Genomic DNA, 12,363 nt, shown 5'->3' on the forward strand with positions numbered 1-12,363 from the left:
CACCGGTTCCAGGACTTTTCCCCAGGCCTAGCAGAAACTGCTGCCCTTTAAGTCCCACAGCTACCTCGGTCTTACGGAATGTGAGGTTCCCTGCGCCCGCCGCCAAGCGCTGCAGTCAGTCTTTGCGTTCTCAAGGCTGCTGTGCCTCCGCGACTGTGGCGGATCCTAGTGGGGCCCGCGGGAGCTGGGCTGAGCCGAAGTCCAGGCTCCAAGCGGGACCCCGAGGGCCCCTGAGCCTAGCGTGCGACCAGGATATCCCGGACGGAGTCGGTCACTCGGACGTTGGGGCGCAAAGTCCACCAGCTCCAGCCATTCCCCCAAAAGGCGGTAATGGGGTCAGCCTGGGTTCTGAACAGCAGAGGCCGAGAGCTAGGACAAACAAGAGGCGAGGAGGCGACAACAGCTGTGAGAAGGCAGAAGTCCACACGGCAGCCCCACAACGGGGCTGGGACTCAGCTCCCCCCAGGCACTGTCAGGCCGCTCGCACTTTTGAGGTTTCGCGCCCGCTGCAGCTCTCGCTGCGCCTCTCCGCCACCGCGGTGCTCGGCTACCCCGCCTGGATCAGGTCTGCACCACTCCCTCGCTTGCGCCAGGCGCGTGAAAGGGTGAGGGGCGAAGTCCTAGAGCAATTCTGGGGGCGGGGTCCAGCTCCTTCTAACTTCCCTCCGATCATCATCCCTTCAGCCCCCAGTCTCACCCTCACTGTCCACCTCTCCTGGCAGGATGTCGGGGTTACTCTCCCAGCCCTGTGGTGTTCTCGGTAGCTTCCTAATGCCCCTGAGGCTTCAACTTCTCCACCTTCCTCCCTTCTCCTCCCAACACCTGCCTTCATCCAGCCTCCTTTTTGAAAAAGGACCCCACTGAGTCTCAGGGGGCCAAGGCTGGCTGACGAGTTCCACCTGGGAAGAAGGGGATCCACATTACCAGGGAACTGTGCCTGGCTTACCCTAAAGCATGCCTCTCTCTTAGCGGACGCTCCATGGGTGCGGGGAGCTTAACTCCCCTTGAGAAGGGCTCTCCTTGTTCTCTTCCCTTTCGCCTCAGGGACAGCCTGGCCCAGCGCCTCACCCCTCAGCCCAGGCGTACGGGGGTCCCGGAGCCTCCGGTCAGGCGCAGCGAGCTGAGACCTCAGTCTCCCGCCGCCCTGCGAAGACCATGCCGCGACGTAGTCGTCCGAGGGCAGCGCCTCCGCACTCTGCTGACCATGCACAGGCTGTCCTTGAGGCGACAAGAGCGGCTCCGGCGCGGGAGGGACGGAGTGGGAGTGTTCCCTGAGGAGTGGGGGAAAGAGGCGCCAGCAGGCCTCTCGGAAAACCCTCCTTGAGAGGTGACAGAGGCGGCCAACGCGCAAGGCTCGGGGACCCGGCTTGAAGCAGCTTTTGTACCGCAAACACAGTTTTTATTTAGGTCGCCCGTTTATGATGGTTGGCTCAGGGAGGGCAGATGGCGACTGTAGGGGAACTTCGCCCGGCAGGTCACCCCCTGGCTGCCACTACACCTCTCGGAGCGCGAGGCTCCCTAGCCCCAGTGGCTAGACTCGGGCGGGACTGGATCCCGGAGCCGGCAGAGGCTAGGACGGGGGCGGGCCAAGCGGAGTTAGGGGCGGAGCCTGACGGTAGGGGCGGGGGCTCCCAGGCTCCCAGGCGGGGCCTCCGCTAAAGGCGCGGAGCACCCGGCGCCGAGAGCACGGCGTAGAGCAGCGCCGGCTGGAGTGAAGTCGGAGACGAAGATCGCGCCGTCCCAGCCCGCCCGCCAGCGTCCACGCCGCTCCCGCACCCTTACCCCTGCCGGTCCTTGCCGGCGCGACCGGCGGCCATGCAGCCCCAGGGCTGAGGCGGCCCCATGGCGAAGCCAGCGTCCCCGCGGTCCGGGCAACGACGGCGCATGGAGAACTTCCGTAAGGTGCACTCGGAGGAGGCGCCGGTGGGGGGTGGGGCTGAGGGGGGCGGCCCGGGCTCCAGCCCCTTCGCGGACCTGGCGCCTGGTGCTGTGCACATGCGGGTCAAAGAGGGCAGCAAGATCCGGAACCTGCTGGCTTTCGCCACTGCCAGCATGGCGCAGCCAGCCACGCGCGCCATCGTCTTCAGCGGCTGCGGTCGGGCCACCACCAAGACCGTCACGTGCGCTGAGATCCTCAAGCGCCGCCTGGCGGGCCTGCATCAGGTCACGCGGCTGCGCTACCGGAGCGTGCGCGAGGTGTGGCAGAGCCTCCCGCCGGGGCCCACTCCCAGTCAGAAGCCTGGCGAGCCGGTTGCCAGTCTCAGTGTACTTAAGAATGTGCCCAGCCTCGCCATCCTACTTTCCAAGGATGCACTGGATCCGTGCCAACCCGGCTACCAGCCCCCGAGCTCCCATCCTGGACCCTCGTCCCAGCCAGCTACACCAACGTCCAAGAGGAGCCTAGGGGAACCTGCGGCTGGAGAAGGCTCTTCGAAGCGGTTGCAGCCTGAGCCAAGCGCTGCGGAAGAGGACCAGAAGGCCTGAGAGCTCGTGGGTCTGGTCCACGTAGATGCGCTGGATCTCACCCCCAGGGCCTCGACCTTGAGACGCATCTCCAGCCTTTCACGCCTCGGTGCTCTGGACATAGCTCCTCAGACGGTCAGCATGGACCCCAAGGCAATGAGAGGGACCCCAGGGAAGCTTCGTTCCACCACTTGTGTTGTCTGAAGATGCAGAACTCCACCTTCAGCTTTTCTGAGCCCTGCTGGAACCTTCTTCAGGGAGGGAGTGGTGGACCATGGGAATCCTGAACCTTGCTCAGGACCCCCAAGGGTTAAAGGCATGTAGTAGTCATGAGCTCCCCCCTCCCCGGGGTGTAACCTAAGGAGAGCTCTTGGAATCACCTCCACCATTGACTGGTTGAGGGCAGGGGATGAGAAAAGGACTGCTTGAAGGCAAGGGAGTCTGAATTGATGGGGCTCTGTTCTGCCCCTCACCTGGGGAGACTGCTACCTTACCCTGCTATCAAGGAGCATCCTGAGACGAGGTGCAGGGCCACCTCTATGGGCTCTAGCTCTTTTAAAAAACCCCTTTCCCACTGGCCCAGAAGGAGAGACCCAGGACAAAACTCTTTGCCTTCTCCCCTGAGTCTCAGAGCTGAAGTCGTGCTTCTAATAAAACAAACCCAAAAATGGCTCTGGCCCTAGGTTTTTTCTTTAGCACTTAACCTATATGGAAACTGCTTTGGCCTGCCCCGCTATGTCTCAGTCCCCTCCAGCCTGGAGACTTTGGGTTTCGGAGTCTTCACAGTCAGACACAGAGACTGGACAGCTTCAAACTGGAACGAGAGGCACACTGCCCGCTCCCTGGCTTCTCCCTCTCTCAGCCTTCCCTGTCTGGCACTAGTCTCAGGGGCTTGGGGCCAGAAGGGGGGCCTTTGTCACCTGGTGCATTACCACTGAGGGAAAAGGAGGAGCACATTGCCTTTCTGGGAAGGAACAAAGGAAGGCAAGCACCAGTGAACTCTTCTGAGGGGGGGGGTGTCACTGCCAAGGGAGCACACCCCACTGGGCTCCCTAAACCTGCAGCCTCCTGCCAATTGACAGCCGTATCCAGAAAGCTGGCACAAAACCTCTCATCACCATCCGTAGGATCTCCCCTTCACTGCTCTCTCTCTCAGAAAGGACAGCACACCCTTGGGAGAGGGGGAGGAGAGAGACCGAGCACAAATCCACTGCTGGAAATTACTATTCAGCAGAGAAGCTGGAACTTGGGTTGTGAATCACTGCAGGCTCCCTGATAAGCTGCTGCCTCCAGCCCTGCACAGCTGTCTGTTAAGAGATAACAGCCTCAAAAGCCTCTCCGTCCAAGTCCAAGCCGAAGTCAGCCCGGGCTGGGGGTGGGGGAGGAGTGTTGTGTGCTGGAAGGACTCTAGTTGGTAAGGGTGGGGGGTGGCATCTAACCCCAGGATGTCAGAAACACACCCTACCACATGCAACTCAACGGCACCTCTGGAAAGGAGATGGGGGAGGATGTAAGTCACTTTGCTGGCAGAACTCTGAAATAAATCCAGCGACAAGAGGTGAGTTTCGGCCGCTGACAGGAGGGGCTCTTTAGGGAGTTCTCCCCTCGAGCTTTGGATTAGTGAGCCCTGTCATCCAGACTCCAGCATGGTTTGCTTTCCCTAATTTCTTGTTCTCGAATGCCTGCGAAGGGCCAGGGGGTTTATGTGCGCTTGTTCGACTCTCATTGGTGGTCCAAGAAGGTTTGAAAAAATGCACTATCCTGACAGCTAAGGTGCCCTGGGCTGGTCCTGGGCATGTGCATCTGAAGAAAATGATAAAACTCTTGGAAGAGGTCCTGCATGATAGATGCTTATAGAAGACTGGTCTTGGTGCTAGAAAATGGCCACCTTTCCAAAACCAGAATCTGAAATCCTGAGTGCCCGGTCACAGGACCATGCAAGCAGAGGCTTGTCAGGGAGGGAAGTCTGCAGAGGCTTTCTTCTCTTGACGGTGGGGATCAGATTAAGTCCCTTTCCTGCCTAGAAATTCATCCTGCGGTATGGGGAAGAGAGGGCCTTGCTTCCCTACCTTCAGAGCATTAACCTGCCCTGATGGTGGCCTGAGCTCCTGCCTCCCATGCCAGAAGGCAGGTTATGAAACACTTTCCTTTCTGCACCCCCCACTCCACCCCAGCGAGTTCCGTTCCCAGGCTTTTGATAGGTGCTCATGGTGCCAGCACCCATGGGCACCCTATCCCTGCCTTACAGATCCTCCAGCCCTGCTGATCCAGGAGCAGACTCCAAAGGAAGGACCCATATCCCTACACACCCCCACCCCCAGGACTGAGGTGGGAACCTGAGAAGTGCTGAAATAAGGCAGTGAGGGTGGGGGGTGGGGTAGTTGGCTACAGAAGCACCTCAGGGATGGCTCCCTGACTGCAGGGCAGAGCAGGAGGGAGGGGAAGCTGCTCTGTGAGACCCCATCTTTCTAATAGTGACCTCTATCCAGGAGCTTTCTGGGCCCTGCCTGGGGCACTTGCAGGCTAGGGGTGGCAGTGAAGACTCACACCCACGAAATTGTCAGGTCACGCCATCAATTTGGGAGCATATACGTGTATATATAATCCAAGACTGGAGCGCGGGTTAGATGGGCAGTGGATCTTCAGCAGGTCCTTAAGGGACTTCATTGTTGTTGTGCCAGATCCTAGTCTAGGCACACGGTGTGGCTGGGAAGCAGGGATGCTGATGGAGGTGGTTCCCCGAGTATCAGAAGGAGGTAGCCAGCAGAACAGGACTGGACAGGCAGTCCCAAGCAGAGCATAGAGAAGGGATACTGTGTCTGGTGTTGCGGCAGCCACAGTGTCTGAAGGATACCTGTCAAGAGGCAGGTGGGGTTGGAGTACCAAGTCGGAGCCAGGTCACTGAGAGCCTCCCTGAAGTAAGTGGGAGGCCGGTGGGAGCCATGGAGTGCCCCAGTTTGATTGGCATTTGAGAAGTATCCCTCTGACACTTGTATAGGTGGGCGGTGGCTTGGAAGGAGCCTGACTGGATCCCCAAGGACACAAGGAGGTAAGAGATGGTGTTACAGGATTTCTTCTCCTTTGGGGCCTGTGGTTCTTGGCCATGCCACTTCCAAGAATGGAGAGGTAGATCAGGCAGAGTAGTGGGCAGTAGAGCAGGTTTATTGAAAGACAGCACACTGGGGCGCCTGGGTGGCTCAGTGGGTTGGGCCTCTGTCTTTGTTCGGTTCAGGTCATGATCCCAGGGTACTGGGATGGAGCCCTGCGTCCTCTGTTGGTCCGTGTTCTGCTCAGCGGGGAGCCTGCTTCCCCGCCTCTCTCTCTGCCTGCCTCTCTGCCTACTTGTGATCTCTGTCTGTCAAATAAATAAATAAAATCTTAAAAAAAAAAAAAGATGAATATAAAATAAAAAGAAAAAAAAGAAAGGCCGCACAAAGCTGCCAAGGAGGAAGGGGACCCAAGAGGGTTGCCAACGGGGTTTCTAAGTCTAGGGGGTTTTATGGGCTTGTTCGCAGGCTGTTTTCATCTGATTAACCCTCCCTGCGCCTGTCATCCAAACATGGGAAAGGGTGGAGGGCTCCTTCCAGGGTGGTGTAATCCTTTCAAGGAGTTCTCTCTTAGGGCAAGGGGCCCTTGTGCCTGCCTGCCTTCCAACTATCCTTCATCCATGGGACCGTGGTACTAGGGAAGGAGATGGAGACAGATTTGAGAGCTACCCAGGCTAGGTAGGATTTCATAGCCATTATTGCCAGATCAGAGCGGGGCTTCTTGTGGCATTAACCCTACCCTGGCCAGGGCCAGGCCTGCTTTCTTGGCATCCCAGGGGACACGCTATGTAAGGTTGAAACAATAAAGCCTTTGGAGGGGAGGAGATCCACAGTTTCAAATTGGTAGAAGCTTTAGGAGCTGTTGTCCATTGGCCATGAGTCTGCCAGGGCACGTTCACTGCGCAGTACGGGGAAACCCTGGGTAAGACCTTCTCCCACCCTTATCCCTCAACAGGAACCTCCCCATCCCTCCATCTCCCAGCCTCTACCCCATTAGTCCTGTACTTTGGGGCTGTTACTGTGCCCACCCTGCTAGGGTGCTCTAGTCCCCTCTAGTCCATAAGATGTTGCAACACCTCCAGGTCTCACAAGAGAAGGATAATGATAAAAGGGAGGGAGGGAGGAAGAAAGGAAGGACAAGAGAGAGGGAGGAGAAGTGAAGAAGGAAGGAAAGAAAGGAGAAAATACAGCCATAGGAGCGTCTCCTTGGTGACATCAGGTTTTTCTTAGAGCACAAATCTTAGTTTGTAATTGTGCCCTCATTAGAGTGTTCCTCTGGTTATCAGTAACCCCAAAAACCAGAAGCCATGTTTGAATGGATCCTGCCTGCCTTACTTCCCCACCCAATTCTTGGCACACAGGAAGCCCACAGAGCTATTGACTTAATGAATAAAGTCTGGTTGAGCCAGATTTATGAACTATTCTAATGCCACATCAAAGTCCTTACCTGCCAAGGACGGTGGCCAGATCTTCCCCTGTGCCCACCAAGCTTCTCCTCCCATCTGGACCCTTAGGTTCTACCTGCTTTTAGAAATGAATCATCACCATAGTGATTGGATTTGTATGCCTGGCATGAGGATTCTGGTTTTGTGTGACACCTGCTGATTATCATAGATATTATCATAGATATGGTGGGTTGAAGTGTGTACCTGTGAATGTGACCTTATTTTGAAACAGGGTCTTTGCAGATGTAAGAAGAGATCATACTGAAGTAGGGTGGGTCCTTAACCTAGTATGACTGTGTCCTTATAAAAAGAGGAGAAGAGACAAACACACAGAGAGATGAACAACACGAGAGGATGGAGACAGCTGCAAACCAAGGAATGCCAAGGATTGCCAGCAAACAGCCGAAGCTAGGAAAAATGCATGGTCCTGCCGATATCTTGCTTTTGGATTTTGAACTTCCACACCTGTGAAAAAATAAATTTCTGTTGCTTTAAGTCACCCAGCCTGTGGTATTTTGTTTATAAACAGCCTTAGGAATCAAATACAATATGCATTCTCACCACATTCAGTGGAAGTAGGGAAGAGGACTGTAGGGCGTTTGCCAAGGTCCTTGTTATCAGAATTTCAGTCCTGCCAGAATTTCCAGTCCCCCAGTAGAGACACAGGCTCTCTACTCTGCAGGCCTATACTACCAAATATAATGCCTGGCGTCATATAGAACCTATAGGCTTTGGAGAAAGGCCGTGATTTGGGGCAAGTTAATTCTCTGAGCCTCAGCTTTCTCATCTGCAGAATGGCCTAGATTACTATGGGATAAAGGATATAATAGCTTGCTTCCCAACCATGGTTCATCAGCAGAATCAGCCTAGGGGACTTGTTAAAACTGCAGATTTCCTGGTCTGAACTCCAAAACCAACAGGATCAGAATACCTAAGAAGGACCTGAAAATAGGTATTTTAATAAGACCCTCATGAGGGGGATAAGTGTCTGCCTTGACTCAGGTCACCATCCCAGGGGCTGGGATAGAGGCCCCTGTGGGGCTCCTTGCTCAGCAGGGAGCCTGCTTCTCCCTCTCCCTCTGCCTGTGCTCCCCCTGCTTGTGTGCTCTCTCTGTAAGATAAATAATATTTAAAAATATTTAAAATAATGTTTTCAATATTTAAAAATAAAAAAGACTATCTCTAATTATTTAAAATTTTTCAAAAATAAGATCCTCATGATTTTTTTGTTTAAAGATTTTATTTATTTATTTGAGAGAGAGAGAGAGGGCGAGCTGAGGGAGGGGCAGAGGGAGAAGCAGACTCCCTGCTGAGCAGGGAGCCCAACACTGGGCTGGATTCCATGATCCCAGGATCATGACCTGAGCCAAAGGCAGATGCTTTAACTGACTCAGCCATCCAAGCACCCCTAGATCCTCATATGATTTTTGATAGTTAATCAGGGTTGACTATTCCCTGAGCTTAAATATAAGAACAGCACTCACACTGGTAGGAGAGACATGAAATTAAATCCCCTTCTCTTTCCCTTTGCGTTCAGCCAGTTTGAACCTTTTCTGGAGAAAACCTAACTGTTAAAGAACTGTTATGAGCTGCCCCCTAGAGGTGGTTCTGGGAGAGAGAAACTGGCTGCAGGACTTGGGAGGCGGAGGGAAATGGGCAGCTAATAGACCCAGAGCCCACAGCGTCCCTGCCCTGGGTCCTGTTTCGAGAAAGGAAACTGAGGGTGTGGGGTCCAGACCAATCAGTTACAAAGACTTCACTTTCTTTGTTTAAAAAAGAAAAAGTGTAAGGGTGTGGAAAAACTGAATGTGAAACAGTAGAAGGTGCTTTGGAATAAGGCAAGTCTTCAAAGAGTTAAAACACAGAGTTACCATTTGGCCCATATGATACTCCTACAGGCACACCCAAAAGAACTGAAAATAAAATTAAAAAAAAAAAAACCACCCTGAAAATATACATCCATAGGAAAACATGGACACAATGTTCATAGCCGCCTTATCCCTAATAGCCAAAACATGGAAACAACTCCAATGTCCATTAACTGATGAGTGGGTATCCAAAATGTGGTCTATCCACATAACGGAGTATAATTCTGCCCCAAGAAAGAATGAGGTACTGATCCATGCTATAACAATGAAAACATTATGCTAAGTGAAAGATAACAGACACACAAAAAAAACACATATTGTATGATTCTATTCATATGACATGTCCAGAATAAGCAAATCCACAGAGACAGAAGATAAACTAGTAGTTGCTTAAAATAGGGTTGGTGGGTGTCATTGGGTAGAGAGATTCTTTTGGGGGCAATTAAAATGTTCTGGAATTAGTGATCGTGATTACACATGAGAGTACGTATATTGCAACTGAACTGTGCTCTTCAAAAGGGTGGACCTTGGGGCGCCTGGGTGGCTCAGTGGGTTAAGCCGCTGCCTTTGGCTCAGGTCATGATCTCAGGGTCCTGGGATCGAGTCCCACATCGGGCTCTCTGCTCAGCAAGAAGCCTGCTTCCCTCGCTCTCTCTCTCTCTCTCTCTGCCTTCCTCTCCATCTACTTGTGATCTCTCTCTGTCAAATAAATAAATAAAATCTTTAAAAAAAAAAAAAGGGTGGACCTTACAGTATGTAAGTCGTATCTCAAAAATTATATCCTTTAATGATTTTTTTTAAGATTTTATTTATTTATTTGACAGAGAGAGATCACAAGCAGGCAGAGAGGCAGGCAGAGAGACAGGAGGAAGCAGGCTCCCTGCTGAGCAGAGAGCCCGACGCGGGACTTGATTCCAGGACTCCGAGATCATGACCCGAGCCGAAGGCAGCGGCTCAACCCACTGAGCCACCCAGGCGCCCCCCTTTAATGATTTTTTAAAAGATTTTATATATTTATTTGACAGAGAGAGACACAGCGAGAGAGGGCACTCAAGCAGGGGAAGTGGGAGAGGGAGAAGTAGGCTTCCCGCTAGCAGGTAGCCCGATTCGGGGCTCGATCCCAGGACCCTGGGATCATGACCTGAGCTGAAGGCAGACGCTTAATGACCGAGCCACACAGGCACCCCTCCTTTAATGATTTTCTAATTAAAAAGTAATATTTTGGGAAATTACATACTAGAAATAAGTAAGTACAGTGTGAAAAAGGACCATTAAAGCCTCCTACTGGGGGTGTCTGGATGGCTCAGTCAGTTAAGCATCTGCCTTCAGTTCAAGTCACAATTCCAGAGTCCTGAGATCCAGTCCTGCACTGGGTTCCTGCGTTCCTCAGCAGGGAGTCTGCTTCTCCATCGGCCTGCCGCTCTCCCTGCTTGTGCTCATCTGTCTCTCTCTCTCTCTCCCTGACAAATAAATAAAATCTAAATAAAGCAAGCCAGCCTCCAAACGGCAGCCCCACAAGACTTTTTTTGAAGGCTGCTTCCTTTTACCACCCCTTCTCCCTGATTCTCAGGCAACCAAGGTGGTATGTTTATCCACATTATCTCCATACCTTATCCCCCATATCGCAAGCTGCCCTGCCCAGGGAAAAGAACTATAATTTTACAACAGCAAAATACTTTTTTATTTTTATTTTTTTTAAGATTTTATTTATTTATTTGACAGAGAGAAATCACAAGTAAGCAGAGAGGCAGGCAGAGAGAGAGGAGGAAGCAGGCTCCCTGCCGAGCAGAAAGCCCGATGTGGGGCTCGAACCCAGGACCTGGGATCATGACCTGAGCCGAAGGCAGCGGCTTAACCCACTGAGCCACCCAGGCGCCCCAGCAAAATACTTTTTTAAAGAAGATTTTATTTATTTGAGAGAAAGAGAGCACAAGCAGGGGGAGCAGCAGAGGGAAAGGGAGAAGCAGTCTCCCCACTGAGCAGGCAGCCGAATGTGGGGCTGGATCCTAGGACCTTGGGATCATGACCTGAGCCCAAGGCAGATGCTTAACTGACTGAGCCACCCAGGCAGCCAAGGAAAATGCTTTCTCTCATCACCATTTATTGAGACATGACCGTGTGCCTGCCAGGACCATGGTTTCCATGCACAACAAACACTACATCTTATGAATCTGCCCGATAACCTATTGGGTAGGTTCCATTATTATTACCATTTTACAAAGGAGGGAAGTGGTTCAAGAAAGTGAAGTAACACGTCTAAGGGCATGTGGCAGAGCAATAATACAGTAGCAACAAGCATGTCATTCTCCCAGGTGCCTTCTCTCATTCATCCCCACCCCCCTAGCAGTGGGATCCTCATCATTGGAGGTGCTCCAGGAGGGCCTGAGGAAGGGGAAGCAATGTAGGATCAGTCAGACTACTGGCCTCAAGGGTGACTTCCAGCCTTGACAAGCAGCATTCACTTTTTCCCAGTACACTTCATGCTCATCAGGGAAAAATAAGAGCTTTTCTGGACAGTGATCTTCCTTTTACTAGAAATTCCCAGGGTGGAACAGTGCCTTTATCCTTGCAAGTTCTTCAATGCCATCATCTGTCTCCTCTGCACACACCAGAAGGGCCTTGTTACAACCCCTCCAGGAGGAAGGCTGAAACTGATGTGGTCATCAACTGATGGTCAAGACATCCATCAAGCATCGGTAGCCCAGCAGCTGCTCTTCCAGAGGGACAGAAAATGATTTCAGAGCAGATGATGACAGGAAGAGACCAAAGACCCTGACAGCCTTGGGCAAGAGCCAGGATGTCTGGCCTCAACCCTTCTGGGAAGGAACACCCACCAGAAGCAACAGAATGGACTGGGGTCTGGGGGCCCAGCTGGGGGCAAACTTGGGAAGGAGCACCCCCGCACACACACCTAAGTGGTGTGGTTGGCTGAATTCAAAGAAGGCCCCTAAGATTTGTCCCTGCTGGTATACAGACCTTGTATAATTGGGGCAGAATCTGTGAATTTGATGGGATATCATTTCCAAGATTAGGCTACTTGGAGTGTAATCAAAAGAAGGGTTTCGTGGGGCACCTGGGTGGCTCAGTTGTTAAGTGTCTGCCTTCGGCTCAGGTCATGATCCCAGGGTCCTGGGATTGAGCCCCACACTGGGCTCCCTGCTCAGCAGGGAGTCTGATTCTCCTTCTCCCACTCCCCCTGCTTTTGTTCCCTCTCTCCCTGAGTCTCTCTGTCAAATAAATAAAATCTTAAAAAAAAAAAAAGAAAGAAAGAAAGGAAGGAAGAAAGGAAAAAAAGAAAGGTCTCCCTGGATATGCCTGACCTAATTAGATGAGGTCTTTAAAAGAGGTAAGCTGGGGTGCCTGGGTGGCTCAGTGGGTTGGGCCTCTGCCTTCAGCTCACGTCATGATCTTGGGATCCTGGGATCAAGCCCACATTGGGCTCTCTGCTAGTCAGGGAGCCTGCTTCCCCCGCTCTCTCTGCCTGCCTCTCTGCCTACTATGTGATCTCTCTCTGTCAAATAAAAATAAAATCTTTAAAAA

General features: G+C 52.6%; 1 protein-coding gene across 1 annotated transcript; it reads left to right on the forward strand.

Moving 5' to 3' along the window:
- The first annotated feature begins 1,342 nt into the window (after window positions 1-1,342).
- Window positions 1,343-4,290, forward strand: RPP25 (ribonuclease P and MRP subunit p25). Its single transcript, XM_047738930.1, has one exon. It carries the CDS (start codon window positions 1,843-1,845, stop codon window positions 2,482-2,484), a length of 642 nt encoding a protein of 213 aa, XP_047594886.1. The 5' UTR covers window positions 1,343-1,842; the 3' UTR covers window positions 2,485-4,290.
- The last annotated feature ends 8,073 nt before the right edge of the window (window positions 4,291-12,363 follow it).

Source organism: Lutra lutra, chromosome 7, assembly GCF_902655055.1.
Source record: "Lutra lutra chromosome 7, mLutLut1.2, whole genome shotgun sequence".
Taxonomy (NCBI): Eukaryota; Metazoa; Chordata; class Mammalia; order Carnivora; family Mustelidae; genus Lutra; species Lutra lutra.